This window comes from Tachysurus vachellii, chromosome 11 (assembly GCF_030014155.1).
Source record: "Tachysurus vachellii isolate PV-2020 chromosome 11, HZAU_Pvac_v1, whole genome shotgun sequence".
Taxonomy (NCBI): domain Eukaryota; kingdom Metazoa; phylum Chordata; class Actinopteri; order Siluriformes; family Bagridae; genus Tachysurus; species Tachysurus vachellii.
In genome coordinates, this window is record NC_083470.1 from 7,581,819 (window position 1) to 7,609,796 (window position 27,978).

The following is a 27,978-nucleotide window of genomic DNA, read 5'->3' on the forward strand; positions in this document are numbered from 1 at the left end:
CCAGTGTTGGGGAGTGCCTTAGTCTGGCCCACTTTATCAAATGATTTAAACTTTGAAGAAATTATATATATATATAATAATTTCTTCAAAGTTTAAATCATATATATATATATATATGTGTGTGTGTGTGTGTGTGTGTGTGTGTGTGTGTATGTATTTATTTATTGTATGTTGAGTGTTGAATTTATTTATTTATTTATTTATTTATTTATTATTATTATTATTATTATTATTATTATTATTATTATTATTATTATTTACCAGTCATGTGCTTTGATTAAAGCTGGGTATGCTATTTTGTTTAATAATAATTTCAGCTCAGAGAAGTTACACAGTTTCAGGGTCAGAACAATCTTTATACATTTTGATCTAGTTACAAGATAAAAGGTTTTATCCAATGCAAGCATGAAGTACTGTACACGATCTTAATAAAGTGTATGAAAAACTCTCTCTTAAAGGGTTCTCCATAGAGCTTTTAAGGATTCCCACAGAATGACAGACTGAAGAACACTTTACAAGATTTATTTATTATTTATTTTTATTTTTTTTACAGAACAGGCAAGTTTGCTATCCTCCAAGCGTGTTTAGCTCTCCTATGTTACACTGATCTTCTTTGGACCATATGTCAAAAGAAGTGCATGTTATCCCTCACCCTTCTTGGATGGTACCTGTTGCTTGAAAGGGAAGAACTAACAAGCAGGTTAGTTAACTGAGATAGTGTTCCCAAAATCTTGCTAGCAAGTGGCCAGGTGATGCTAAATTGTGATGGATTGGCATCAAAACCAGGGTGTATGCCCACCACTGTTCTTTGATCTTGACCAGGATCAACTGCTTTCTGAAGATGAATGAATGAGTAAACTTTAAGGATATTGCTTGACTGCTTGATTGCTTGATTGCTAGAAAATGCAAGTGCCCAGCATAGATGAGGTTTGTTAAAGCTGGACAATCATGACTCCTTATAATTATTTTCTTTAACATCCTCAATGTCATTTTATTGTGTGAATATAAAGATGTTAAGCCTCCTTATAAGGTGGTTAATAAACACTTTCCACTGGTACTGTAGTTGTGCAGTGCAATAGTTAACTGCTTAGTTTTAAACACAGGCTTCTATAAAGATTCATAAAAACAGCCTGCACCTGGGTGAGGTGAACTTGCTTGAACTCTGTTAGGTAAATCGTTCGGTTGCTGACCCTGCTCTCGTCATGAAGTTAGATGTTATCATGTTCGTCATGCGTGGCTGGAGTCAGATATATATATATATATAATGGACCAATCAGATCATGTTCGTTTATTAGAAAACCAATGATTTGACTCAGTTTTTCCTTCTTTGTTTAGTCAAGTCCATTTTAGAGCTATCTCAATGCCAGGAAACTTCAAGCTAAACATCAAGCAAGGTTTTCTTCTATCGCCGTGTATTTTGCAAGTCTCTTAATATTTAAAGGATATTCCTGCAACAGCAATGATTTAACTAAATATTTAACCACCAAAAGGTCATCGTAGGAATTTTTTTTGTCCATTCTTAATGACTGAAGAAAAAGATCACTACAAATATACAACTTTTCTCTCAAGGACAGTAAAAATAAATACAAAGATAAATAAGAAAAAAAAAACATTTTCAAAACAATACATTTAGATGCAGCTAATATGCAATAACTGTAAAATGTGTGCTTCACAGCAAGCAGTCTTTTTAAAATAACGAGCTGTTAAAGGTGCTCCAAAAATCCTGGAGGCTTTTTTTTTTGTTATTTACACAAACTACAAAAATGTCTGAGATGATTTTGTATGTTTGTAAGGGGTTTCAGCTCTGCAGGGCTCAGTCACTATATACCATATGTCCATATGTCCATAGGCTTCGAGATCATGCCACATAAAAGCCATGTCATTCATACGTCGCTGCTTAGCAACCGTCCTCTCATTTAGCTTCAAGAAAAACAATACTGTCACTATTCTGTGCATGTTCATATATATGTGAGTTCATATTTAAATTTGTGAAGGTATTTGCTATTCACTTTCGTTGTCATGTATGTATTGTATTGTTGGTAGATTGCCAATTGTGTACAGTTGAAACGTCTCTAAGTGCTTCTTGGTGACCTTAAAGCAGAGCTGCCCATTTTGCTTCTGTTCTTCCTGCCTTTTCCTCGCTCTCTCTCTTTCTCTCCTCGTTCTCCTCCATGATTTTGTCTTTCCCCTTTCTTTCTCTCCTGTGCCTGCTCCTTTTCCCTGGATTTTTTGTGATCATGACGCTGTTTGCCCAGTTCCTTGCAGTAGTGCTCCAAGTCACTGTGGCGATTCAGAGCCATCACATCCTGTTTCCAAGGCTGGGTGGAGTCTGCGATGGCACCCTGACTGGGACCCCACACGCTCAATCGAACAGTGACGGCCGTCCAACGGAATCCATGCTCCTCTAGCTGACAGTGATAAATCCCACCATGGTTAAGCTGTGCCCTCGGGATCAGGATCCCCCTGTCAATCACTACCAGCTGATCCCTTGAGGTAACCTGAATAGGAGATGGAGTTATTGTTTGTATATTAATGCATGTGCATTATGTCTATAGACTTGAGGCCAAGAGCATACATGCACCTAAAGATATTCCTTTTCAGATGTAACACTCTATTACTCCATTTATTTCCACTCATTTAAATTCTAAACATTTCATGCTCCCCTACATTTTATTTGGCAAGTGAGTTAAACATTCAATTAAAGACAGTTTTGTTTCAGCTTTAATTCACTGAAAGAACCATGAGCATCTCTACATACAGTTGAATGCAAATATAAAAATGTTGAGACAACAAAGACAGTGCATCATGCAGGAACAAGACACAAAACTCCCAGTGATGAATGAACAGGTCTGAGAGGTTCACTTGAACCCCAGAAAATCATCTATCTATCTATCTATCTATCTATCTATCTATCTATCTATCTCTCTCTCTCTCTCTCTCTCTCTCTCTCTCTCTCTCTCTCTCTCTCTCTATATATATATATATATATATATATATATATATATATATATATATATATATATATATATATATATATAATGATTAGCATATGTACGGAGGAAAAAGGGTGAGGCTTTCAATTTGATGAACACTATCCAACTGTAAAGCATGGGGCTGGCAGCACTGTGCTATGGGATGGATTGGTAAAAAGAGTACTTGTGTGCTTGAAAATAAATAGATAACATCATGTAAAAGGAGGAATGTTATAGTAATAATAATAAGTAAGAAAGTAAAAACTTTAAATGCAGCAAAGTGAAAGTGAAAGTGTTAGAGTGGCAAAGCACTGAACTGAATCCCATAGAATTTATAGACTGACCTAAAAAATGTGTATAAAAGTTTTTGACCCACTGAAAATGTGATATAGTAAATTATACTATGAACTAAAGCAAATCTGTGTTAGCTATTATTTTGAAATGACCTGTAATTTAGATAACCTATTTGCCTTAAACACTGTAAATGTATAGTAAAATGAATCGTATGGATGGAAATATTGGTGTTTGAATGTCTATTGCCTTATATGTAAATATTTCCACCTAACAGTATGGATCACATGTAAGGTCATGTTTGTACCTCATGTTGTTCTAGGCTGTTCTCTCCAGTCTGTTTAAACCAGGTAACTGTGGCATGCTGTGAATTAGGCAGACATTCCAGATAGGTACTGTTCCCAACAGCCACGACTATTTCCTTCTCCTCAGACTGCACTTCTAGGCCAGCTATGCAAACAGACATAAACAAAAATGAATGAAAGATGTTGTACTGAATCATACAAACCATTATATAAAAATACAAGTATTAGAACAATACTAAAATAATATCAAAGTCATAATCTTGCGTTATAACATCAGATATAGGTTGTAGAGCATTTATTATTTTCTTATTGATCAGCTAAATGTATGTTTATTAAAAAATTACTTTGCTTGCTTTGGCTTTCAGAACAGCATGGATATGGGACCTGAGCATGGATTCTCCATAATAATGGATGTTTTTTCAGGAATATTAAAACATGTGTATATGATTGCTATGAATAGGCAGTGTATTTTTGCAAACATCCCTGTAAACACACATCTAAAAAGATCCAGGGTCTGTTCGAGGTAACAGAGCAGAAGTGTTTAGAGATGAAAACACTTACCATGCAACAATGTGCTGCTAGCTAACATGCATGCTAACAATGTTCTGATAGCTTGCACTGTATAAACAGCACCCTAGTGTGTGTCTGGAAAATATTTCCCAGACCACTATTCTGGACTGTTTAAAAAACAGGATGGCTCCATGAAAGTATTTATCTCATACCAAATTCTTATTTGCATCATCATAATGCACCAACAACCTGACTTTGTCTGGGAAAGCTTCTTCCACATGTTTTATTGTTCATACCACTCCACATGATCTTGAGAGCTGTTGTCAATCTAATAAGTGCTACATTCTGAGATGGATATGGTTTCTTAGGTTGCTTGCACGATTCATTCCTTTCTGCTTGGATGTACAAGCTGTATTTTATCACATAATTGATGTTAGCTGGTAGTTTGTTTTCTGCAATATCTAAAATTTGTAATAGTCCAGCTAAATAAAATCCCTTTCTTATAAATGTGTAAACAACTACCAAAGCTTTTAATGCTTAGTCATTAATCATCATTTTGTGTTTATAAATATGACAATTCAAAGATGTTCTGTTTTGTTTCATGCTATCACTTTTGACTAGTGCATTGAACTCAACAGATGTGACATATGTTTTTAGTAGTGAGAGGGAACACATTTATCTCTGTCCAATCATCTTTTTTGGTTGTTAATTTTTTTTTTTTTTGTTCAAATTTGCCAGTCATCAGGTAAGAGAAAAAATTTATAATGAAAAATCTGTGAAGAATCTCTCTTTCAGAATGCCCATAGCCAATAGCCCTGTCTAGCTAGTATGCTGAGCTGGCTTGCATGTGATTGGATGAGCCAGAACAGAGGATCTTCTACAGAAGCCACACTGGCAGTTAGAGATGTGAACAGTGTCATGTATTTTGGGTTAGGGGTACTTGGTTTGGTCTGCTTAAATATTTTGCAGGATCATGGTCTGGCAGTTGATGACTACTGGCCTAGAACAACATCCATATAGGAGACACAAATGGCAGTACACTTAATGTTAATTATAATGCTAAACTATATGGCCAAAGTGACCTATTAGAAGACTCGAGACTGTTATAGCAGCAAAAGGTGAGACCCACACTGGAATAGGATGTTCAACATATTTGTATGATACTCAGGTGGCACATACGTTGTTGTTTTTTTTTTTTTTGCCATACAGCATATGTTAAAAGCCTTAAAGGTTTTATTTCATTGCAAAGCTTTCTAACACTAACAATTGACTGAGTTACATCATACACTGTAGTCACATGCTATTTTGGAACATACAGTTTGACCGTGGTTAGGGTTAACAAATGTACAGGCAACTTGCCAACTGTGATTTGAACTGAACGTAAAATAAAACAACTCAGTTGACTCATTTCTGTCTCTTACCTCCCTGTCGGACACACTCAGTTAAAGGATTCCCATAATCACCTACATGACGAGTGCTTCTCCTAAAGATAGAAAGAAAGATATGTAAACAGGAGGTGTAGATTATAATAAGAAAACCACAATGTGTGAACATGTAAATGTACGTTTTCTGGTGCTCACCTGCGTGCAACAGGCATATAAGGGCTGCATGCATGGCCATCCCAGTTGCAGTATGGGTCTCTGGCCAGACAGCACTCTGCACATACCTGACCGTATAGGTCGCACTGATACAGAGCCAACTGAGACACACCTTCTGCAGATCCCACGAACAGCCACTGCTCGAGAGAACACACATAAGAAAATATGCACATAAATTGACATAATATGCACATCTGCAAATACTCTGCACATATATATGCTCTGTCACTCAAGCTGCTCAAATGTTACCATGTAACTGCACACACACACACCACTTTGCTATTATTTCTGCCAAATCTTACAATCTCAAGCTTTGCAGTGTACAATCTTAGAGAAATATTTCAGATAATATATGACTAGGAACTATAGGAAGAATATCTAGGACACACAAACATAGGCATTCACACCATGCTTAGCTTTAACCAGAAAAAAATGCACTGCTGCTTTGTGTTGTCTCAAGTGCATTCGCCTGTGTGTTTCCTTCCTTAAATGTGTGAAAACTCACACTTCTGGAATTGACTCTCATCTGCCTAGTCTCAAGTTGCCATAGAAACACTGTATAAAAGATAGTGGGAATGGGGTATCGATTTTGCTTATGTCTGTGTGTGTTTGTACACAGTCCACAGTAACCATACCTTCTTCTTGGATAGTGTCAAGGCGGTGACTGGTGACTTGTGCTGTATGGACAGAGACAGATCAAAGGTCAATAGTCTTAAGTTACTGAGGTTACATTAGGAATGCAAAGACACGCCGTACCTTGAAGACCTGCAGCTGTTCCAGGGTGACCTCTTGACTTTGTCCTTGCTCTTGGGGGAGGTGAATGGACTTTAGCACCAGCCCAGAATCTACAGTATAATAGATAAGACACACACACACAATTTTTTTAGTTTACTTCATTATATATGGAGCTTTCACATTCACACACACTCACACACACATACACACACACACACACACACACACACACACACAAACACACACACCTGTCCCAATGAAGAGAACATCATATTGTCCATCCACAGCCTCCACTCTGTCCACAACGATGCGGGTCAACTTGTAGTCAACACCGACTCTAATTAACAAAGGTTGGTTATCCACAGGACGCACCACTTCCTGCAGCAGTGGATGGGTGCGGCTAAAGAAGATGACATCATCAGGATACTCCCGAGTGGACCGGAAACGTCCGTAAGTGCTGCTTGGACACTAGTTGGCGATATAAAGAACATGCTATGGTTAGCTATAAAATAGTGGCCCTGAAGCAGATAGGGTTTAGGGCCCAACAGTAGCAGTGATGAAAATATTAATTCTACAGGGCATGAAGTAACAACTCTGATAATAAAAAAGACTTAGCCATGCTAAATTTAGTAAAAATCATACACCTTCATAACACTGTCACTAAGAATAAATGTTTAAACAGGATCTATAACAGATCCTGTTTAAAAGCATTATAATTTAATGTCACCTAAAATAACCTAAAATCAACAATCTTACATCTACACTCCCTGTGACTTATGTAGTAACTACAAAACAAAACAATGAAGCTAAAATCCCACCTTAAATGTGGGTTGTGAAATTTATCAAACCATTTACAGTTTCTCAGAGCGACGAATGGCGAGCATTAAGAAAAGTATCAGTACTCTGAGTCTCTGTTAATGAGCTGCAATCACATGCCACATATGACAAATCAAGAGTAAACCTCAAAGCCAATAAAGGCACAGCATGGTCACATACCTCTTACTATTCTGATCTTCAAAGAAAGAAAGAGAACTCACTGTTCCAGGTCTGGGATAGGGCACTCTGCCTGTAAACTCTGCCCATTTATACTGTGGCCCTTCTCTGTGGTAGAAGTTTCCTTTGAAGGCACGGACGATGTCTTGCATGCGGTAGACACACACCGCTGATCCATTTAACACATCACTGTGTGTGAGATAGAGAACATATGCTTTAACAGATGTTTCCTTATTGACAATTAACATTTACACTAAGACAACAACTGCAGGTTATTACTGTAGTTTCAGTGTAGTTTCTGTATAGCTCACAGAATTTACTAAAATTATATGCTTTAAAATGAATAACTGAATAATTATCTTGAATTTTTGAGGGTTAATATAATTGATATATAAATAGGATTTATATGAACTATATAAATAATTTACATTTAATATGCAGTAAGGATTTTATAAAAACAAAATATCTAGGAATAAATGGTAGGTCTTTTAATGCACCTAAATGGGAAGTAGTACGTCTTTACTATTGAATTCAGGAGTTTAGCTTTGCCCATAGCTAACAGCTGCACAAAATCAAACACATCGCCATGTAATCTCCATAGACAAACTTTGGCAGTAGAATAGGTCGAAGGTTAGCGCTCGGTTACTTTAAATGTGGCACTGTCTTAGGATTTCATCTTTGCCACAAGTCAGTTATTGAACTTTCTGCCCTTCTAAATCTGCCCCAGTCAACTACAAGTGCTATTATTGTAAAATGCAAGTGTCTAAGAGCAACAACAGCTCAACCATGACACGGTAGACCATGCAAAGTCACAGAGAGAGGCTGCTGAGTACTGAAGTCTATCATCTGTTGTATAACACACAACAGGAGTGTTAACAATCCTAACACAAGAAGGAGCTTCAGTATCCACAGCCAAGAGATTCTAGCTCACTGGTTATGGTGTTGGCCTACAGATCAGAATACTGTAAATTTGAATCCCAGGTCCACCAAGCTGCCACAGCTGGGCCATGGAGCAAGGCCTTTAACCCTTAAATTATCAGTTCTATAAAATTAGATGAAATGAATGTCACCATGGATAAGAATGTCTGCCAAATGCCATTAATGTAAATATGTTCAAAATGCTACCCCAAAACTGGAACATGCAAAAACTCCTGTCTTGAAGATAATCCCATGGCAGAAAACATACTGACTTGTTAACAAAGCAAGCACTGAAGACTGAAGTTCATATAGACAGCTGCACCTCATTAATGATTCTGTTTTGCTTTGTTAGATAACAACACATTTGCATGTTTATTATTAGCCTTAGATTAAATTATGGAGCACCTGCCATACAAGCCCCTGTGAATTAACTGTTACTATTGAAACAATAATGTATTAGAACAAACCTATTAGCATAAACCTATGATTATTCATGTGGCTGCCACTATTACAGAAAACGAATCAACACTTTTTTTTTTGATTCGTTCACTTTTTGCAACTGTATTAAGATCTTTCATCAGCTACATGAGCCCGGTGTGTTTTAGTGTGTGAGATGTGTAAAGACTTCAGTTTTTGCCATCAGTCTGGCTACTACACTCACTGTTTCCATTTGCCTGAAAGTCTGAAGCTGTATTTTAGAACATTACTCCACCCTGCTGCTTGATTCCATTGCCTGATTTGGTTGTTCCAAACCAAACCGAAAGACACACACACACACACACACACACACACTAATAAAACAAATTAAACAGATGTGGTCAGACTCACATCTGCAAACTCACACGCACACACAAACGCATACACAAACACACACACAGCCTTCAAAGTAAATCAAAGTACAGCATGTTGCCACACCTACACTCAGGTTTGATTGCCCACTGTGATGCCAACAGGGTGTGTCGTGTTATATTTATTGGGAAAATATTCCCAAAAGTTTTAAAGATTGATTGGAAAATGTGAAGATCTTTGCTACGCACATGCACTTACAATTTCCATGAGCACATAGATGCATATGAATATGTTATTTATGTTCTAAACAGAAAGAGATATGGACACAAATAACTTTATTAGTTTTTTGTTTAGAGGGCATCTTAAGACCAGAGGTTAAGACCAGAGGTGTGTAACTAAGGAACAGTATTCTCATGCACAGGTCACCATGCATGTGTGCTCTGCTGTGTGATGCATTTACAGCATCCTTAGTAGCTGCCTGGTCACGGTTAAAACTGGTGGTTAAAATAAGTATACTAGGTTATTTATTGTTTGGGAAAAAAACCAACTTTGTAAAAGAAAATCTCTAGAGACCAACTAGAGTGACTTGAGTGATGCAGCTGAGACTGAAAAACTGTCACAGCCAGAAATCATAGACCATGCTGACAGCGTTGGCATTATTCCAATGTTTTCCATTATTCTATGTAGTTAAGTCTTAGGCTTCATGTCAACGAAAAACCTAATATCAGCCACACCTAGTTCAGGTTGAAATCTGAAATATATATGAAGATATTTGAAGCTTTAAACAGATACATTTACAAATAATGTGTTACACCCTTGCAGTAAATGTCTGACTGACTGAAGTAAAAAAGCAGTTCTCAGGCTTCTCTTATGGTGTAAATAAGGGGTGAGTCAGAGTCTTCTGTTTTTTGTATGTGGGCCACAAAAACACTGCCACCTGCTTCTCAGAATTAAGGGATTTGCAATCGTGTTTGAGCCAAGAAAAGAAAACGCAAACATGGGCTCATGCTTACAGATTTGTGAGAATTTCAAACTCAATTTGCATGACAATTTATTGTTAGTGTTAAAAGCAGGGTTAGCATTCACAGCTTTCTATGCCATTTATAATGAATCGAATTAAATCCATCCTCATTGTTACTTCTAGTGCAAATCCACATTGTTACTGCTTGTTTTGAGCGAGTATGTGAATTTACCTGGTGGTAGTAAAGAGGCCGTATATCAGCGGGTTCCTCTCGTCTCTGCCATGATGAATGAAGATGTCCTCTGTAGAGAGAAATCAGTGCTTACTTTTTTGATTTTAGAGCTTGATTTATTCCTTAAAATATAGATTGTAGATTTCTTGTACAAATGTATTTATTTGACAATAGATTAGTAACAGTGGTATTATATTTTTTTAATGTTTATCCATAATATTTATCCATGATTGAAAAAGTGATATCCTATCTTTATTGCAGGTTTGGAGTGTGGAGATGAAGTGTGAGAAGGTGTGATGGAGTGCACCAGCAAGAACAAGACAATAGGGGACATTTAAAAATGTCTCCTGCATATACATGCAAAAGGAAAACAAAGCAGTCTCACCTCTGTCACACTCTCTTTCTTTGCAAATAAACTTGCACAATCTGACATACTTGTGGTTTCATGTGTACACTCTCATTTCCCTCATACACACACACCACACACACACACACACACACACACACAAACACACACACACACACACATTCATATGATCAGTAGACACGTTGGTACATATCCGCATTCCCAGGGTCCTAACATTTCAGATATAATCAGACCTTCTCTCTCTCTCTCTCTCTCTCTCTCTCTCTCTCTCTCTCTCTCTCTCTCTCTCTCTCTCATGCATACAGTACACACACATACACACACACACTGAATGAACTGTAGAACTGTAGAAGAAAAACACACAGAATAACCTGTAGAAGAAAGTTGACTCGCAATGTTCCGTATTCAAAATAATAATAATAATAATTATTATATTTTATGAATATAGTATATAGATATTAATTAAAATAATTAAAATTAGCAAAATACAAAACAATGTTTTAATTTATAAATTACATTAATTAAAAAATTACTGTTAAGAATGAATAAAAAAAAGCGATCCCACTTTCTTACTTTTCTTCTTCCTATCCTCATTTTTACACATTCTTCATCATTCTTCGATTATTTCTCACTTTTTATTCCTTTCTTTTATCAAAACAGTGGTGACTTAATTGACAGTTTGAGTTTGAGGTTAGAGCTTGTGATTCAGATCCCAAGACTCTGGCAAACCCGACAAGTCATCTGCTATATGCTTTGAATGTAAATTAATCAAATCTAAATGTTATTTTTTTGTTTTCCTCTCTTTTTCTCCTTCCCCACTTTTGCCCCTCTCTTGTCCCTCAGTTCATTGGGAAACCATAGTTGTGGCAGATTCTCTAAACAAAAAGCCCGGTTCTTCCTGAAAGTAAGATAGTTTTGTCTGACCCGCATTCATTCACCCCTCCATCTAGCCCCTATTCTCTACCATCCTTGTAAACAACCCCCTGTCATCCTCTCACTCTCTCCCTCCTTCACTCCCTCCAGTCCATGCTAATCTATCTGCCACACATCCAGGCAAACTGGAGACAGGATGAGGGTGACACACACACACACACACACACACACACACACACACACAGAGGCACAAATAAAAGTAGCAAAACCCTCACATTCACACACACACACACAAACACTTGACAATACAGTAATCCTAGACATGTTTTAGACAAACAACTAAAAATCTCACCACTTCCAAACCACAAGCCACACTTATTCAAATAGACACACACAGACAGTGTAAACTCTGTGAACTTGGACAATAGCAAATTTTCTTGCGTCATATACACCAACACCGACATAAACGCACACACAACAAACCTTAAACATTCAAATAAACATTTTCGAAAATGAGAATCAAATATACTTAAAATGAACGTTAGCTAAAAAGAAAACAGAGGAATCACAATAAATAAATCACAATGTAATGAGCTGACATTAAATTATGCAAATTCATTCATTAATTTTAAGATTAAAATTAAGGCTTTGCAGGAACAGCTGGTATGTGTGAGCTTTTATGCTATGGTAATATTTCCAAAAAAAATGCTGAATATATGCTTTGTTTATAATCTTAACACATTGTGCTTCACATTATTCAGATTTTATTTCTTTTGTGTTAATGTTAACGTACTTGATATATTCACTTATATTATCGACAAACAACAAACCAAAATCCATCACATAGCCAGCCAGACAAAGTATATACTTTTAGGCTAATAATGATACCTTAAGCATGTTTTGCACATTCCACAGATGTTAGATAATCTATATCTAAAACTCAAAAAAGTGAAACAAAAAACAAATTCTAGAAAGACAAATAAAAGAAAACAGTATTTTTTTTAATCAATTGTAGAACATATAAAAACAATTGTTATTTTCTGTTATTAATTCTGCTATAAGCATTCGTTCTTTATCCTAAAACCTCTCCCATTTCAGAAACCTTGATTGGATGCCAACTACATGTGGTCTTTGAGAACAACAACCTCCCAATTAATACACAATCATCAGACTGTATATTTATAATCAAACCCTCCAGTATCACCCAAATGAGGATGAGGTTCCCTTTTGAGTCTGGTTCCTCTCAAGGTTTCTTCCTCTTCCATCTAAGGGAGTTTTTCTTCACCACAGTCACCTCAGTCACCTCAGGCTTGTTTATTAGGGATAAATATAAACACAATTATATCTAATATTAATCTTGAACTTTTGTATTATATTAATCTTTGTATGATATTAAACGTTTTGTACTATATTTCTTATGTTCTGTAAATCTGCTTTCAGACAATGTCCATTGTTAAAAGCGCTATACAAATAGAATAGAATAAAATTGAAGTGACTTGATTTTCGATTCACAAATTGATTGGATTTGTTTATTACAGTTGTTGAAGATGTTACAGAAAACCAATCAACCTCTTCTGACCAATCAGACTGGAGCATTCAGCAGCGCTGTGCTATAAAACTAAAGCTCACACACTAAACTGTGCTTCTACTTTTAATAGCATGAACAGGCAGATGGCTATTCAAACTGGAGCAGAAATGAGATCAATCAATCACCACATAATTGAAAATGCAAGTGAGGAATAATGAATCTGTGTAACTAAATAAAGAGTGTGCAATCCGCTGCAGTGGAAAAGTCATTATGAGAGAAACCACTTCATAGTCAGAGCAGGTTTGCTTTTAGTGAGGTTTCCACTAACCATGTTTGATCCCCATTCTGACCAAAACATCCTTTCAAACGTTCAAATTTACTTCAAAATACTATTTATAAAGTTACTGAAGGAAACTGTGGGAGATTTTATTTTTGGTAAGATTTATAGTAAAAAGCTGGTTTTATAGCAAGCTAGGATTTAAATGGTAATTATTTGGAGCTCACATGCCAATTTTGGCTGCTTGATTTATAAATTCTGTTGTTACTAGACAAAACATCACAACCCCAAACATAACTATACATCTTAAACAATTCTTTGATCCTGATTTCTGTGTATGGTTTCTATCATGTATTTAGTCTGTAGATTATTTACATTTACATTTCTGGCATTTAGCAGACACCCTTATCCAGAGTGAATTACATTTTTTTTAATTCAATTTATACAACTGAGCAATTAAGGGTTAAGGGCCTTGCTCAGGGGCCCACTCATGACCTTCAGATCAATAGTTCAACACCTTAACCACTGAGCTACAACATTATTTCATCTCCTTCCTTGTACTGAGGAAACTGGTCTGATTTTACCCTGAAATTTATCCGGTTTAGCGGAACATAATTGTTTTATTCCTATTTTATTCAACCTTTAATCTCTGATTTTTTAATGCAGACTACAACTTCTCCAACAAATACTCAGTTTTTTCTCAATACAGGAAAGAAACATTCAAATTATTTTCTGTGGTAAGTGACATTATGTTTAAAAATGTGGAAATATTTCTTTCAATTTTTCAAAATGAAAATGAGAAAATATATTTATTATTTAATCATTTATTTTAAACATACTGATTAAAAATGCTAGCAGGATTCGCATGTGTTTACATGTAGGTATGAATGTGTACGAATTTTAATTGTGCTATATTGTTTGTAAAATAATTACAAGTGTGCTACATTAATGAAAAAATAAAAGATGAGCCCTTAAGATCCAAATGAATTTTTTTTGTTACAAAACTTTGTTGTAGCATTGACTTTAGAATAGTCAACCTGAACAAATAAATCGGGCTTACGGACATGATGCAAGTGCTGCATATAAACTGTAATATAATACAGCAGTCGGCTGACAGATTAAGCTTTGTTTAAGATTTGGCAGGTGGATGTTAGTTAAAATATGTGCTAATCATGTGTTATAGCAGTACAACAATGTATGTTGTAACATTAATTCTGTAACTCACGGCACCCTGTTTTATATGAATCCAGATTAAGATTCTTCATCTAGACACAAGCTGACACAGACACACACTGAGCACAGCACGGTACATTTACGGCATTTGGCAGACACCCATATCCAGAGCTGCTTATATTTATCTCATTTATACAGCTATGGTTTAAGGGCCTATCTCAGGAGCCCAGGAGTGTCAGCTTGGTGGCCCTGGGATTCAATCTCATGACCTTCTGATCAGTAGTCCAACACCTTAACCACTGAGCTACTACTTTCCCCCTGTGTGGTCTACCTGTTCAACACAAGCTCTACACCATGAGGGACCCTGAGTCACAATGCCCTGTGGAGATGTAGTTGTTCCAGGCAACAGAGCATGGTGTAAATATGACACTGGTGGAATTTTCACAGACTCGCTGAAGGCGCCGAGAGCACAAGTTGCTTGAATTAACGTTGTCATGGCTATGTAAGATTGAGCAATTAGAAGCTGGGAGTGATTCATAAGTAATAAATACAGTCTTGGTAGTAACAATGGAAAATTAGGGTTTTTACATGTGCTAATGTTTCAGATTGCTTCAAATTTCTAACAATTTAACCCGACATCATTTTGAATTTGTCGCGTTTAATAAAACTATTGAATTTATTTGTTCAACATGGGAAGCTGAAACTGCTCTTCACTTTTATATAAGGTTATAAGAACGCACAATGCTAAGCAGCTGGAAAAAATGGCAGCTAGCAAGCTAGCAAGACTAAGGTTAATGATTTAGCTCAGTAGCTCTTAGCTGTTAAATAAAGACAAAATCACAAAGCAAACAAGATAAAATAATTGCTGCTATCATTACTTTCCTCAAATGTGTTGGTAAATGACTAAGGAAAAAACTTGACTATAATAACACAATATTTACAATTAGCTTAAACTTTCATGGGTTCTGCTAAGATTGTGAACATTGTAACAGATCAAATAAACCTCCAGTATTGCAAATACCACAAGACGCATGAGCTGATCAGATGGAGTTTGTTAGAAAGTAGTCACAGGCTTTTCTTGAATGCTAACTTTAAAGTTAACCACTAACCACAATGCTTCTGCACAAACTGCATGATCCTTTAACATTTAGGTCAAAAAGAAAGAGGGAGAGTCTGTGTAGAAGAACAGATGTGAAAACACATTATTCAGGTGGATTGGTTCGTGAAAATATAATAAAGTGTTATGGTGGGAGTGTATTTGTTGTGTGTGTATGAGAGTGAGTGAGAGGGGGGGGAGAGGGGAGAGAGAGAGAGAAAGAGAGAGAGAGAGAGAGAGAGAGAGAGAGAGAGAGAGGGGAGAGAGATTGTATGTGTGTACATGTTTGATGTTTGATATAGTTCATTTAGTCTAATCACCAAAGAATTGTTTATTCTATGAACAGCTTTTGTTTACACAGACTGAGTGATAAGAAACTGGTTTGTGTGAATGTGTGTGTGTGTGTGTGTGTGTGTGTGTGTGTGTGTGTGTGTGTGTGTGTGTGTGTGTGTGTGTGTAGACACTGATTACAGAGCCCTGATACACCTTGGCATGTTTTCTAAAGTATTATCTCCATCACAGGCACTTTTTTTCAGACAGAAAATACATTTTAACTACAACATAAATTTTATTTGGTGTTAATTATGAATGATTATAAACTTACGCAGTTGGTCAAAGTGTGTCTGTAAACCATCAGGTCCCGGAACAGAGCAGATCATTCGAGCTTTCTGATACGTACTCCACTTATTCACCAAACTGCGCTGGCCACCGATGTCATTCTACATAAACACAGAGAAACACACAAACGTCATGAAAAGTACCATAACGCATGAGATGATCAGATGATGAAAATCAACATTTTTATATAATCTGAGCTTTCGGTTCTTTGATTAAAGTACAGTGATGTACTGCTCAAACATCTGGGTCAGGCAGAAATGCAGACGAGCACGTCCACCTCCACACATGCAGGTAGATATGCAAGCTTACAGTCCAGAATGTGAAGGTATGCACACACACACACACACCTTGCAGACACGGGCGACTCGTGTGTACAGGACTTTGCCGGCGGGCCCCTCAGCCTCCTGAGCACGCTCAGTGAAGAACAGGTAGACCTTATCATCTTCCTCATTATCGCTCTCCTTCATCATGGCCACACGCACAAACTGAGCATCTGAGGCAGCCAAAGAAACAGGAGAAAAAAGAGGAAAAAAGAAAGAAAGTGAAAAGGTTTATTGATTTAGAAGAAATTAGACTTTTGTTCTAAACATTTCTTTGTATGTTGGAGTGCTTATGTGTGGATTAAGCAACAAGAAGGTCCCTCTGTGATGAAGTAGAGCTACTGTTACCACCACAAAGTGCATTATTTTTTTTATATATACATTAAAGAACATTCTATTCTTTTGCTCCGTTACTTCTAATGTTCCTTTTAATGTTGTGACATGTCCACGAAACAAGTTCACACTTTAACAGCTATAAACAATCATTTCCTCTCTTTCTCTTGTGGTAGAAAATCTAAAGGAATAGTGTTTTTCTACTGTTACAAGTAATGATACTAGAGACTCAGACTTGAGAATTAACACTGCTATGTTAAAGTATATTAATCTAATAGTTCAACTAATAATAAATTTTCTTAGATTAGAAATGTACAACTTTACATGCAGAGATAAATTAAACTGATCAAACAAGAAATGTCTGGAGACAAATGTCTGCTTCTTTCTTTCTTTATTTACTCAATAGTGTTGCAAGGCTTATGTAGCTAACAAAAAAGTGGAAGCTTAGCCATTGGATTAATATTGTGCAATAATGGACGTAGTTTAGCCTTGTAGCTCTGGTGTAAAAGGCAAACATCATCCTCAATATCGAGCTAAACATTTACATTTATGGTAAAAAAAAAAGTGTAAATAGAATTTACTTACATTTTGTTTATACTGATTTAATTTTTTTTATGTACATGTAAAAGTGTAAAAGAGTGTGTACCCTGAAGCCAGGTTGGTTCATATTGCTCTGTGCGGATCACGTGACGTTCTCCAAGACTTCGAAAAAATGCAGAGTCGCGACTCATGAAGTCGGACGTGATTCCAGCATACAACTCTCCATCTGTAATAACACACACAACCCCAAACAAAGGTTAAAGGACATCAAACTTTAAAATGACGGATAAAAATATACACTCTCTCACACACACTCACACTCACACACACACACACACACACACACACACACACACACACACACACACACACAGCTGTACCAATCATAGCAGTAGCAGTCTTTTGGTGGGGGTCATAGGGACATTTTCCTTTTCCAGTCTCTGTCTGTTCATACTGCAGCATCTGATCCTCAGTCTGCATCGCACACAAGCACACACACACACACACACACACATTACATTACATGTTACATTCATCTCATCACATCTACGACCATGGATCACAAGCATGGATCCTGTGCACAAGCACTGTTACTGTGCTACTGAATTTACAACTGGTTATACCACTGTAACTCTGATAGGTTCCTCTTGTTATAACACGGCCATTATGGAAATTACAACTTGTTATAACACTCTTACTATAGGAGTTACCATCAGTTATACAACTGTTATTATGGCTAGTTACGGAATACTAGTAGTTACAATAAAATGTTCATGTCAATAGACGATTTTTGTGAGAGAGAAAGAAAGAGAGAGAGATCGAAAGAGAAAGAAACATTTCACATGTCACATCATCTCTTCATGTGATTTTACTTTCCTATACTATCCTATAATATCACATCATGACCTGTATAATTCCCTATATCCCTTTAATATATCACTCGTCTAATAGCCAGTATAAAGCATTCAGTACCGTGAGGAAGAGGCGGGTGGGAATGTAGGCACAACGAGGGTTGAAGGCTCCTGTTCCACAGGCATACAGGTGAGTTTGGTTATAAGTCTCCAATACACGCAGGAAATTGGCACACTCCAGCTAGACCGGGCACAACAAAACAGGAAATGAATATATCAGTATATTGCATGTGAATGTTTATTAATACAGCAAATGAGTATTTTACCTGTGGGTCTTTTCCAGCCATCAGACAGTCCTGGATTCGATCTGGATTCGCAGGCCAGTAAATCTGTAACACAAACACGTAAGCAACACATACAGTCAGTTTGTTATAATAATGATAATAATAATAATAATAATAATAATAATAATAATAATAGTAATTATTATTATTATTATTATTATTATTATTATTATTATTATTATTATTATTTGTTTGGTGTCGATTTCTGTTTAAATTTCTGTTGATCAGATGAGTCAGTGAACTTATGAAGAACAGTTCTCACTCCTGAGACCTTATTGAAACGGTATTCCCGTATCTTTCAGATTTAATCTGCATAAATGTACACTTAGTCATGTAGGGTAGGGACCCACACACACACACACAGTTAGTCAGTTAAATGGAAAGGGCTGGTCTGAAATTACAGTTTTGATAAGATAAGGCAGTTTCTGCTACTGGATTCCTGCACATATTTTAATGTTAATGCTGATAGATGTCTGAATCTGTTTGTTTGTGTGTGTGTCTCTGTGTGTGTGTGTGTGTGTGTGTGTGTGTTTTTGTGACTGTGTTACAAAAAATGCTGCATTATGAGCTGATGATCAGGTCATTATTCATATGTCATCTCACTTAAAATACTCAACATACTCCATCTTAACCTTTCAGATAAACATCATCTAACATTCACTACCTTTGCCCCTTCAGACAACGCGAAAAGCATTAAACTCACAACCGTCTGGTGACAAAAATCAAACACACTCGCCCACACACACACAGCACAAGGTGGTGTCTCTGATGTAATGCGACAGTGGCAATGCAGCAGAACTGAAGTCCTGCTCCTTCTGTTATGACTGATAGCTGAGAGCTGTGTCTGACAGAAAACAAGGACGTGAGAACTTGTTATCACCTTGCGAGTGGATTGTGTAACATCATCCAGGCTGACTGACAGTAAATAGTCCTTCATGCTGATGTACAGACGACGGCCATCTTCATCAGGCAGCAGAGAGTTCAGATACCCGGCAGAGAGCGGCAGAGACATCAGCCTGCCGCTATGGACCAGCTCTGAGAGACACAGACAGATAAGGACAGATGTTAAGCCATTAACATTGGTTCACATATGGAGCCAAACCTTTTCTGTCAAATCAGTGTTAAGGAAGTGTTCCAAATCGTCTAATCTACTCCTATTGTAGTGTAATAAGCAATATACAGGAAATTCAATCCATTTTCCTATACTGAAAAAAGAGTAAAAACTTTATTCCAAATCCATGTATAATGGAAGACATTAATGAAGCTCCTGAAATAAAAATTTGTGTCCCCGAGCTTTTTCTACCTATCCTGTAGTGTTATGGTCATAGATATAATACTATATTCTGAAATTTATTTTGTGTCTTTTGGGAATTTTTTTTATTTTAATATACAGATTTGAGTAAATCTTAGCGCCGGTCATCCAGTTTAAAGCTCTCTAGAATCACGTACTGTATTTCTGTATGCTCTCCCATACTATATCCCTTTTTCCAATCATCCCATCATTGAGAAAAAATATGTTAGAGATTATGTGTTTTGAACTGAAGATTAAATTGAAGATTCAGTTCAGCAATTCAACACAAGTTTTCTGGTCAGACTTAAATAGGTTTTGATGTGTGTAAATACCAGAAAACCTTCAGGAAAGTGTGTGTTAGTGATAAAGACTTTTTACCCTGTTGCTCTAGTTGAATATATACACATAAGAAGGTTTGATAGGACTTCTCATGTAAGACTTGTTGTAATATATTTATTGTTGTAGTGAAACAGTTTTTATGGACATGTTTTTACTTTAGTAAAGGAATTCAACTGACCATCACAAATTCTAAACAGGTTTCGTCTGCTTTTTGAAAAACAGGGAAATGTGTCAAAATTCCTGTCTGTGGTTATTACCCATACACTCCAGATGCATGCGTCATAAGACAGGAAGAGGAAGAGGGAGAGGGAGACAGAGATGGAGTGAGAGTTTGCACGTGTTTAATATATTCAGCCAAATATTACATAGTACTAAGGATATTTTCCTGAAATATGAAAAAGATTTGAGGCAGAGGCAGAAAACTGTCCAAAACTGAAAGCAGAAAACTGTCTCAGAAGAGAAAGACAGTCTGGTTATATAACACAGACCCTATGTCTAGAATCGATATTATATACAGTAGATCAAAACTGGGCAGACTAAGAATCTGGATTTGTTTAGTCTTTGATACAGAGCAGAACCGAGAAAACATCATCCAAAATATGCATCTTTCAGTCTCTCAATAGCATCAAATAAATTTGTGAGCTTATTGGAAGACAACACACACATACACACACACACACACACACACACAAACACATAAAACATCACAGACACATTGCAGGATGTTTAAGGACAAGAAGCCAGACAGCCAGGCTAGAAAAACCAGCTCTGAAACAGAATAATCTACACATTCACTCTGACTGCTGATGACCGAATGATAAACTAATGAGTGAAAAAGATAAAGACATGAAGCAATACTGAGATATCACACACAAGAGAAGGCCTGTGGTGTGTTTAGCAATTGATAAAAACATGACAGCAGTAACACAACCTACATGTGTGCATGCACACGTACAAAACACACACACACAGTTTGGAGCTGTTTTGGATTTGGTGAATATGACCTTTGAAGACACACACACACACACACACACACACACACACCTCTTAATTGGACAAACATAGTTCCTTAATTGTAATTATTCCCAGACTTTTCTTGAGTACCCACAGAACTGTATTGCCTTCACAACCTTTCTCTTTACACACACACAGATTCCCGACTCAGTCGGAGAAGCACCAGCTGCGCCCACCCCACCCTTGCATAGGGGGCAGTTGCTATAGCAACAATGAATATTTCAGTCCTGCTGGGGTGTGTGTAAACTAAATACCCCTCCATAGGATTACGATTGGTATTCCACCTGTCTCTCAGTGTGTGTGGCCTGGGTTATATAAGCTCAGTCTCATATGACCTCCTAATGACTAATTACTAAAGCCAAGTAACCTTTGGCCTCCAATGGCTTCATGATTGATCTTTTTTTCACATAATCAGAGAAATGGAGACACATTTATCTTTTCTTCCCTCTGACTGTCCATTCGTCCATCCACTCATCCATCACTGCATTCATGTGTCTGTCATCAGTCATTTTTCATACAAAATACCTCTCTCTTCATCCATCCATTCATCTATCCATCCATCCATCCATCCATCCATCCATCCATCCATCTATCCATCCATCAATCCACTGATCCAACCATCCATCCATCCATCCATTCATCCATCCATGCCTACACCACTTGAGCATCCTTTCATTGTTCCATCCATCCATCTATCCATCTATCCATCCATCCATCTAAAGGATTACATTCAAATCTTGGTGAACATCAGCAGGAATACAATTTTCAGTATTTAAACACAACCTCTCTCTCTCTCTCTCTCTCTCTCTCTCTCTCTCTGTGTGTGTATTAGATTACCTTAGTCATGGGATATGCTCATTTTAGAATATTTGATTATTGCAAATGTACGGTGTGTGATACTGCTAGACACATTCCAATATCAACACACACACACACACACACACACACACACACACACACACACACACACACACACAAATGCACTTGTTATTTGACTGAAGGGCCTTCATAATATCACATCATGTTCTTGTCTTCAGAATTATTTGTCTTCAAAAGACTTGTAACCAACAATCACTTTAACAAATGTAGCATGTACAAGCACATCAAAAATAAATCCTGATGATGAGATGTTATGTTTGTATATTTTTATCTAGTTTATTCAGGAGGAAAATATGCATGAGTTTGTTCATACAAGACATCTCATAAAAACAAACAACAAAAAAAAACACACTGTCACTATTTAACCAAGTGAACTCCTCAGATATACATCTGGGAGTTAATCTAACCGCTATTGTGCAGCCATGACATCTGCTGCGTTAAAATGACAGAGTAGCATGAAAAAAAAAAAGAAGAAGTCAGTTTGTGGCATAGTTACACTAAACCCTATCATTATGTGGAAATGGAATGGAGTGTCTGTTTAAGTGTGTGTAGGTGTGTTTGTGCAATAATAAAACTTGTGTGTTTGTGTGTGTGTGAGAGAGAGATAGAGAAACAGAGAGAGAGAGAGAGAGAGAGAGAGAGAGAGAGAGAGAGAGAGAGAGAGAGAGAGAGAGAGAGAGAGAGGATATGAATGGATAGCTCTGTCTGGGGCACTGTTTCCCTGGGGAAGAGTTTCCCTCCTGCGCTGTAGGGGACCACTGGAAACGGGACACACTTCCTGTGGAAATGGGGTTATCATTTCTACAATTATGGCCTAATTAGTGAAAAGAGGTCTGGAGAACAGGGCTGGGAAAAGCACACATTCACACACATTCACACACACACTCTTACACAAACACATCCACGCATAAGCCACAGACACATCCTGATATGCAAACACAAATGCAAACATCATAACACACATTGCTCATGTCTGGGATTTCTCAACTGTCACTCACAAACACCTTTTCAACATTACCTACAACCTTTCTTAAATATGAGCATACATCATAATTATCAGCCTCACACACACACACACACACACACACACACACATGCCTGATTTATTTATTTATTTTTAACATAATGAAGTCTCTGTGCCTCTCACACCCAAGTACTGCATTTACTTCTAAAACTGTAGATGTTTTAAGAAGAATACATTTAGAACAAATAATACTAAATCCTAATGCTAACAATAATAATAATAATAATAATAATAATAATAATAATAATAATAATAATAATGATAATTATTATTATTATTATTATTATTATTATTATTTATTTTTATCATACTAGGTATACTGATAAAAGCATACTTCCATAATGATAAATATTAGATCATTTCTATACTACAATTCAATATTCTGCTATATTCATATATTCACAAAATAACAGGGTTAATATAAAGAACATAAATTATAATAATCTAAAATAATTTCATATATATCAATATGTTTAAAGAGAATAAATAAAAAACAATACGGAGCATAAACAAGTGAATATCTGAACACAACATACTGTATGTATACAGATTAATATTCTTGGAAATCATCCCTCTCTTGCTATTACTCTTTATTTCATTCTCTCAGTGCTGCTGTTGAGCTCCAGCATCCAGAAAACAGAACTCAGCTTCTTGCCAGCTGGACAATAAACCCTGGAAGCCTGGCACTTTCCCCATGTCTTTGTCACTATATCTGCAGGGTTACTGAGCTGTAACAGCTCTCTGAGTGTGCTCAGAAACTCCACACAATGCTTGTAAATGTCCATCAAATCAAACACAAACTAATCAATCAGTTCATTAATGAAAGCAACCTGACTTGTCAAATCTATTATAAACAGACTTCTGAAGCAAAAGAATACATCAATTTAACGATAAAGGACAGCAAGACCCACATTTTTAAACTTTGCACTGTATAGAGGGGCATTTAGTTATGGGAAAACATCGTGTCCGGTTACAAATACGACAGAATTTTGTTGGATAATCAGCACTGATTGCATGGATGAGCAGAGAAGAGGGTTACACTGTTCCTGTCCTGGGAAAACAACTCAAAGCACAGATAAGGACTGGGCAACGTTTCTAGAAATGTTTTTCAGTACAAATTTCCAAATTAGTCAAAAAATAAATCAATAGTATATGAGAACTACGATTAACATTGTACATATCCATCCACTGAAAGGCCACATTAAATCATGAACAATCAATCAATTACTCAATTGACTTTTTAAGTATTAAGCTGATTGGCATAAATTGTCCGAAGTGTGTCAATAAGTGAGTAAGTGAGTGTTAAGTGACACGCACACCCCCACTTTGTGCCCTGGGGATAAGTCCTGTGAGACTCAAGGCTCCCCATGACCCTGTGATTGATAAGCAGTTCAGAATATGGATGGATTGGTCAGAAGGTGTTGGTTCACAGCATAACATAACAACATAACAACATAACATAATGTGACTAAAGTAGCAGCTTCAAGTGTTATACAGATGTGCTTGTTCTAACACGTCTGTAATAGCATTCACACATGGACTTGTAAAGCTGTCACAGCATACAAGCCACTTAATAAATGGGGAACATTGTAAATATAGTGGGGTTTTTTTGTGAGAAGATTTATTCAGCATTTTTGGAAGGAGTCTCCAGTGTTAAAGTTTTGTCACTGTCTGAGAAAAGTTATAGAGATAAATTTTACCAACATGGAAAAAGAGAAAGAGAGAAAAGAAAGGCTAGAGAGAAAACTGTTTACAGCTTCTAAAATGTCAAGAGATAACAAGAACTTACTTAAGAAGGTCATGAGGACCTTCCACAAGATTACACCAAACTATAAACAGTTAAAACATATGTAATAATAATGTAACGTAATAATAATAATAGAAACTGTTGCTAGATGTTGTGCCATAGGAAAAATAAACCAGTATGCTCACACTGGAAAATATTATTCCTCATGTCTTTTCCTACATAATGAATAAAACTAACCCGTTGCTATGTCTCCATTTGCCCAGCTGCGCTATTCATGAACACAAGGTGCCTTTGAGAAGATGGTGCTGCAGATGATTTGTGTGAGTATCTGCTCTGCCAGAATCACATGAGGCTCACTTCACACTCTTACGCAATGTCCAATGATAATAGTTACACCCTGTTCTATTTTGCAAGGATCAAATTCAAAAACGGTAAATAGTAGTTTGGATTTTAAACATGTGTTACAAGTATATATTTTAGAGGTACTGCTCATCCCTGTTGCTGAGCCAGAAACAACTGCATGCAGTATGTAAAGCCCTAATAACAGGCACAAGTTCCCGTGTGATTAGTCATAACACAACCATCCGTCCTAATGCTGTCAGTATGAATGAGTGATCAGAGCATGTGTGTGTGTGTGTGTGTGTGTGTCTGTGTGTTAATGGTATCACACAAACCACCAGATGTCATTTTTCAATTGGGAAATCAGGCCAAAACACCCTGGATAATAATCTAGAGCTCCACATACACATGTGCACACAGACAAGCTCACATTCACTCACTTACTCAGTCAACCACACACACACACACACACACACACACACACACACACACACACACACACACACATTCTCATGCAAAAATGAATAATTAACAGTAATTAAGTTCTTAAAGTCATAAGTTGGAGAATACACTGATTATATCCCTCTCTGATTAACTCACATTAACACACACTTATATACACTAAGAGTAAAAAAGGCTCCAATCAGCAGTGGTGCAGAGAGAGAGAGAGAGAGAGAGAGAGAGAGAGAGAGAGAGAGAGAGAGAGAGAGAGAGAGAGAGAGAGAGACTGACTTAAAGCTGTGTGTTCTTACCCGAGTGTGTGAACTGTAGTCTAGGTTGAGATGGTCTCCATGCTCCTGACAAAGAAATCACCAGCAGCGATGCAAAGGTAAAAGATAATATCCTCCTCATGGCTGAAACACACTGTGCACTTTACACTCTAAACAACCTGAATACAAACAAACGGCATACAGCTAGTGCTCAGGCAGGAAGCATCACACTCCTCTGTGTGTGTTTTTCTGTGTTTCTCCACAGTGCAGAGAAATCTAATCCAGCCCAGTTTAATATCTCTCTGCTTTTTGTTCTTGTTTGTCATCTAACAGTAACAACGTTTCCTTGGATAAGTGCTCCTCTCTCTCTGTCTCTCTTTCTGTCTCTCTCTCTCTCTCTCTCTCTCTCTCTTTCTCGTACCCTCTCTCACACACACTTGCTCTCGTTTTTTTTAAATATGTTATGGTGTTGGTTAATCCCCTATTTGCAGTTAATGTCTCTCTCTGTGTCTCATTCCTCTTTTAGCCTTCCCTCTCTCCTTACATCCAAACGCTCCACTATAAAGAAGGAGGGAACTATTCCACGCCTCTCTCCCTTCTCAATGTGTTCTTAAAAAGAGGGATCTGACAGTTGGTGTGTGGCTTTCATCTCATTCCACATCTCTTGTTTTCTCGGTCTGTCTGAGCTTCTGACTCCTAACTGATTATGTCTCTAAACCCTTTGCTCATTTTCCCCTGTATTCTTATCTAAATTTCATAAGCAATGTGTACACAAAATCACTCCCAGATACGAACACAAAACTTCCAGCGAATCCTTCTACACCTATTATGAGAGCATTAAATACTCATACAGGTCCTGAGAAAGAGATTTGTGAGGAGAAATGAGCCTCATGGCAGTGAGTGGTGCGGCTCCTCAGAGGCAGTCGGGTAAGAGATTTAGAGTGGGGGTCCAGCTGCAGATTAAACCTAATCTCACACTAAAAGGTCTCATCAATAGAAATTCACCACTGCAGATCTGCCTGGGGGCTAAAGTTAATCTCCACCTGTGGATAGCTTTAATATTCTAAGAGACACTGTGGAACAGTGGAACAGTACTGGTGGGTATTAGAGTCAGGATCAGAACGACAGTTTTGATAAGAGAGTCAGTACTGATTAGAAACACAGAAACAGAATCAGATTGGTAAGATGTATTAGAGACACTGGATAGAGAGGCTCAAAAAGACAGTACTGAAAACTAAAGAGACAGGCAGAGAGACAGAATCAGTTGAGAGAGACTTGATCAGTAGATAGTTCTCCATTAGGAATAAAGATAGTCAGAAGAAGAAGAATTAGAGAGACTTGCAGAGAGACACTATTAATATGACATTAGACATATCTGATTGTGAGAGACACTTCTTGGTGGAATGAGTAATGAGAGACAATCTAAGAGAGAGTCTTTCTTCAGAAATATTAGAGAGAGAGAGAGAGAGAGAGAGAGAGAGAGAGAGAGAGAGAGAGAGAGAGAGAGAGAGAGATTTTTAAGGAAATTTTGAAGAAATAATTTTAAGGATCATTTGAATAAAAGATGATAAAGGTGAATTAGAGAGACACACTAAGGGATGGACGCTCCTTGGACATAACCAGAAAGGCATGTTGTGAGACAAAGACATCATTCAGCTAAACCAGGAATGCAGTTTGAGCGACATCCGAGAAACAAGGCCTGAGAAAAAAGGAATTCAAATCTAAGAGTTAATCTAACCAAGAGATACATTTCATTTGAATCAGAATGAAACAGTCTGTGAGAGAGACAGCACTATTAAAGACTACAGTGAGATTAAACTGACTGTAATGGGCAACATAACCATGTCACCCTCTAGTGGACAGGACTGAGATGCAGCATAAACACATGTATGTGCTCCAGTACTGAGTATTTTGAGAAATACTGTTCCAGAAGCAATAAACATATGAATTGCTTCTATTAATTTTTAAACATGAACCAGCTCAGCTTCTGCAGCAGATCCTCTGTTGTGTT

At 37.1% G+C, this 27,978-nt stretch overlaps 1 protein-coding gene and 1 long non-coding RNA gene across 2 annotated transcripts; one reads left to right on the top strand and one right to left on the bottom strand.

Moving 5' to 3' along the window:
• Positions 1-335: 335 nt before the first annotated feature.
• On the bottom strand, positions 336-26,634 carry sema3h (sema domain, immunoglobulin domain (Ig), short basic domain, secreted, (semaphorin) 3H). The gene is made up of 17 exons (XM_060882393.1): positions 26,010-26,634; positions 19,505-19,659; positions 18,607-18,669; positions 18,402-18,521; positions 17,810-17,903; positions 17,536-17,655; positions 16,584-16,729; positions 16,223-16,337; positions 10,305-10,374; positions 7,449-7,593; positions 6,660-6,879; positions 6,433-6,521; positions 6,312-6,353; positions 5,659-5,813; positions 5,500-5,561; positions 3,571-3,713; positions 336-2,498 (listed from the first exon to the last, which is right to left on the bottom strand). The coding sequence occupies exons 1-17, from the start codon at positions 26,107-26,109 to the stop codon at positions 2,073-2,075; spliced, it is 2,265 nt and encodes a 754-aa protein (XP_060738376.1). The 5' UTR covers positions 26,110-26,634; the 3' UTR covers positions 336-2,072.
• LOC132854164 (uncharacterized) lies at positions 6,440-10,607 on the top strand. Its single transcript, XR_009649228.1, has 3 exons — positions 6,440-6,492; positions 6,777-6,861; positions 10,566-10,607. It is a non-coding gene; the product is annotated as an uncharacterized LOC132854164 (long non-coding RNA).
• Positions 26,635-27,978: the final 1,344 nt, after the last annotated feature.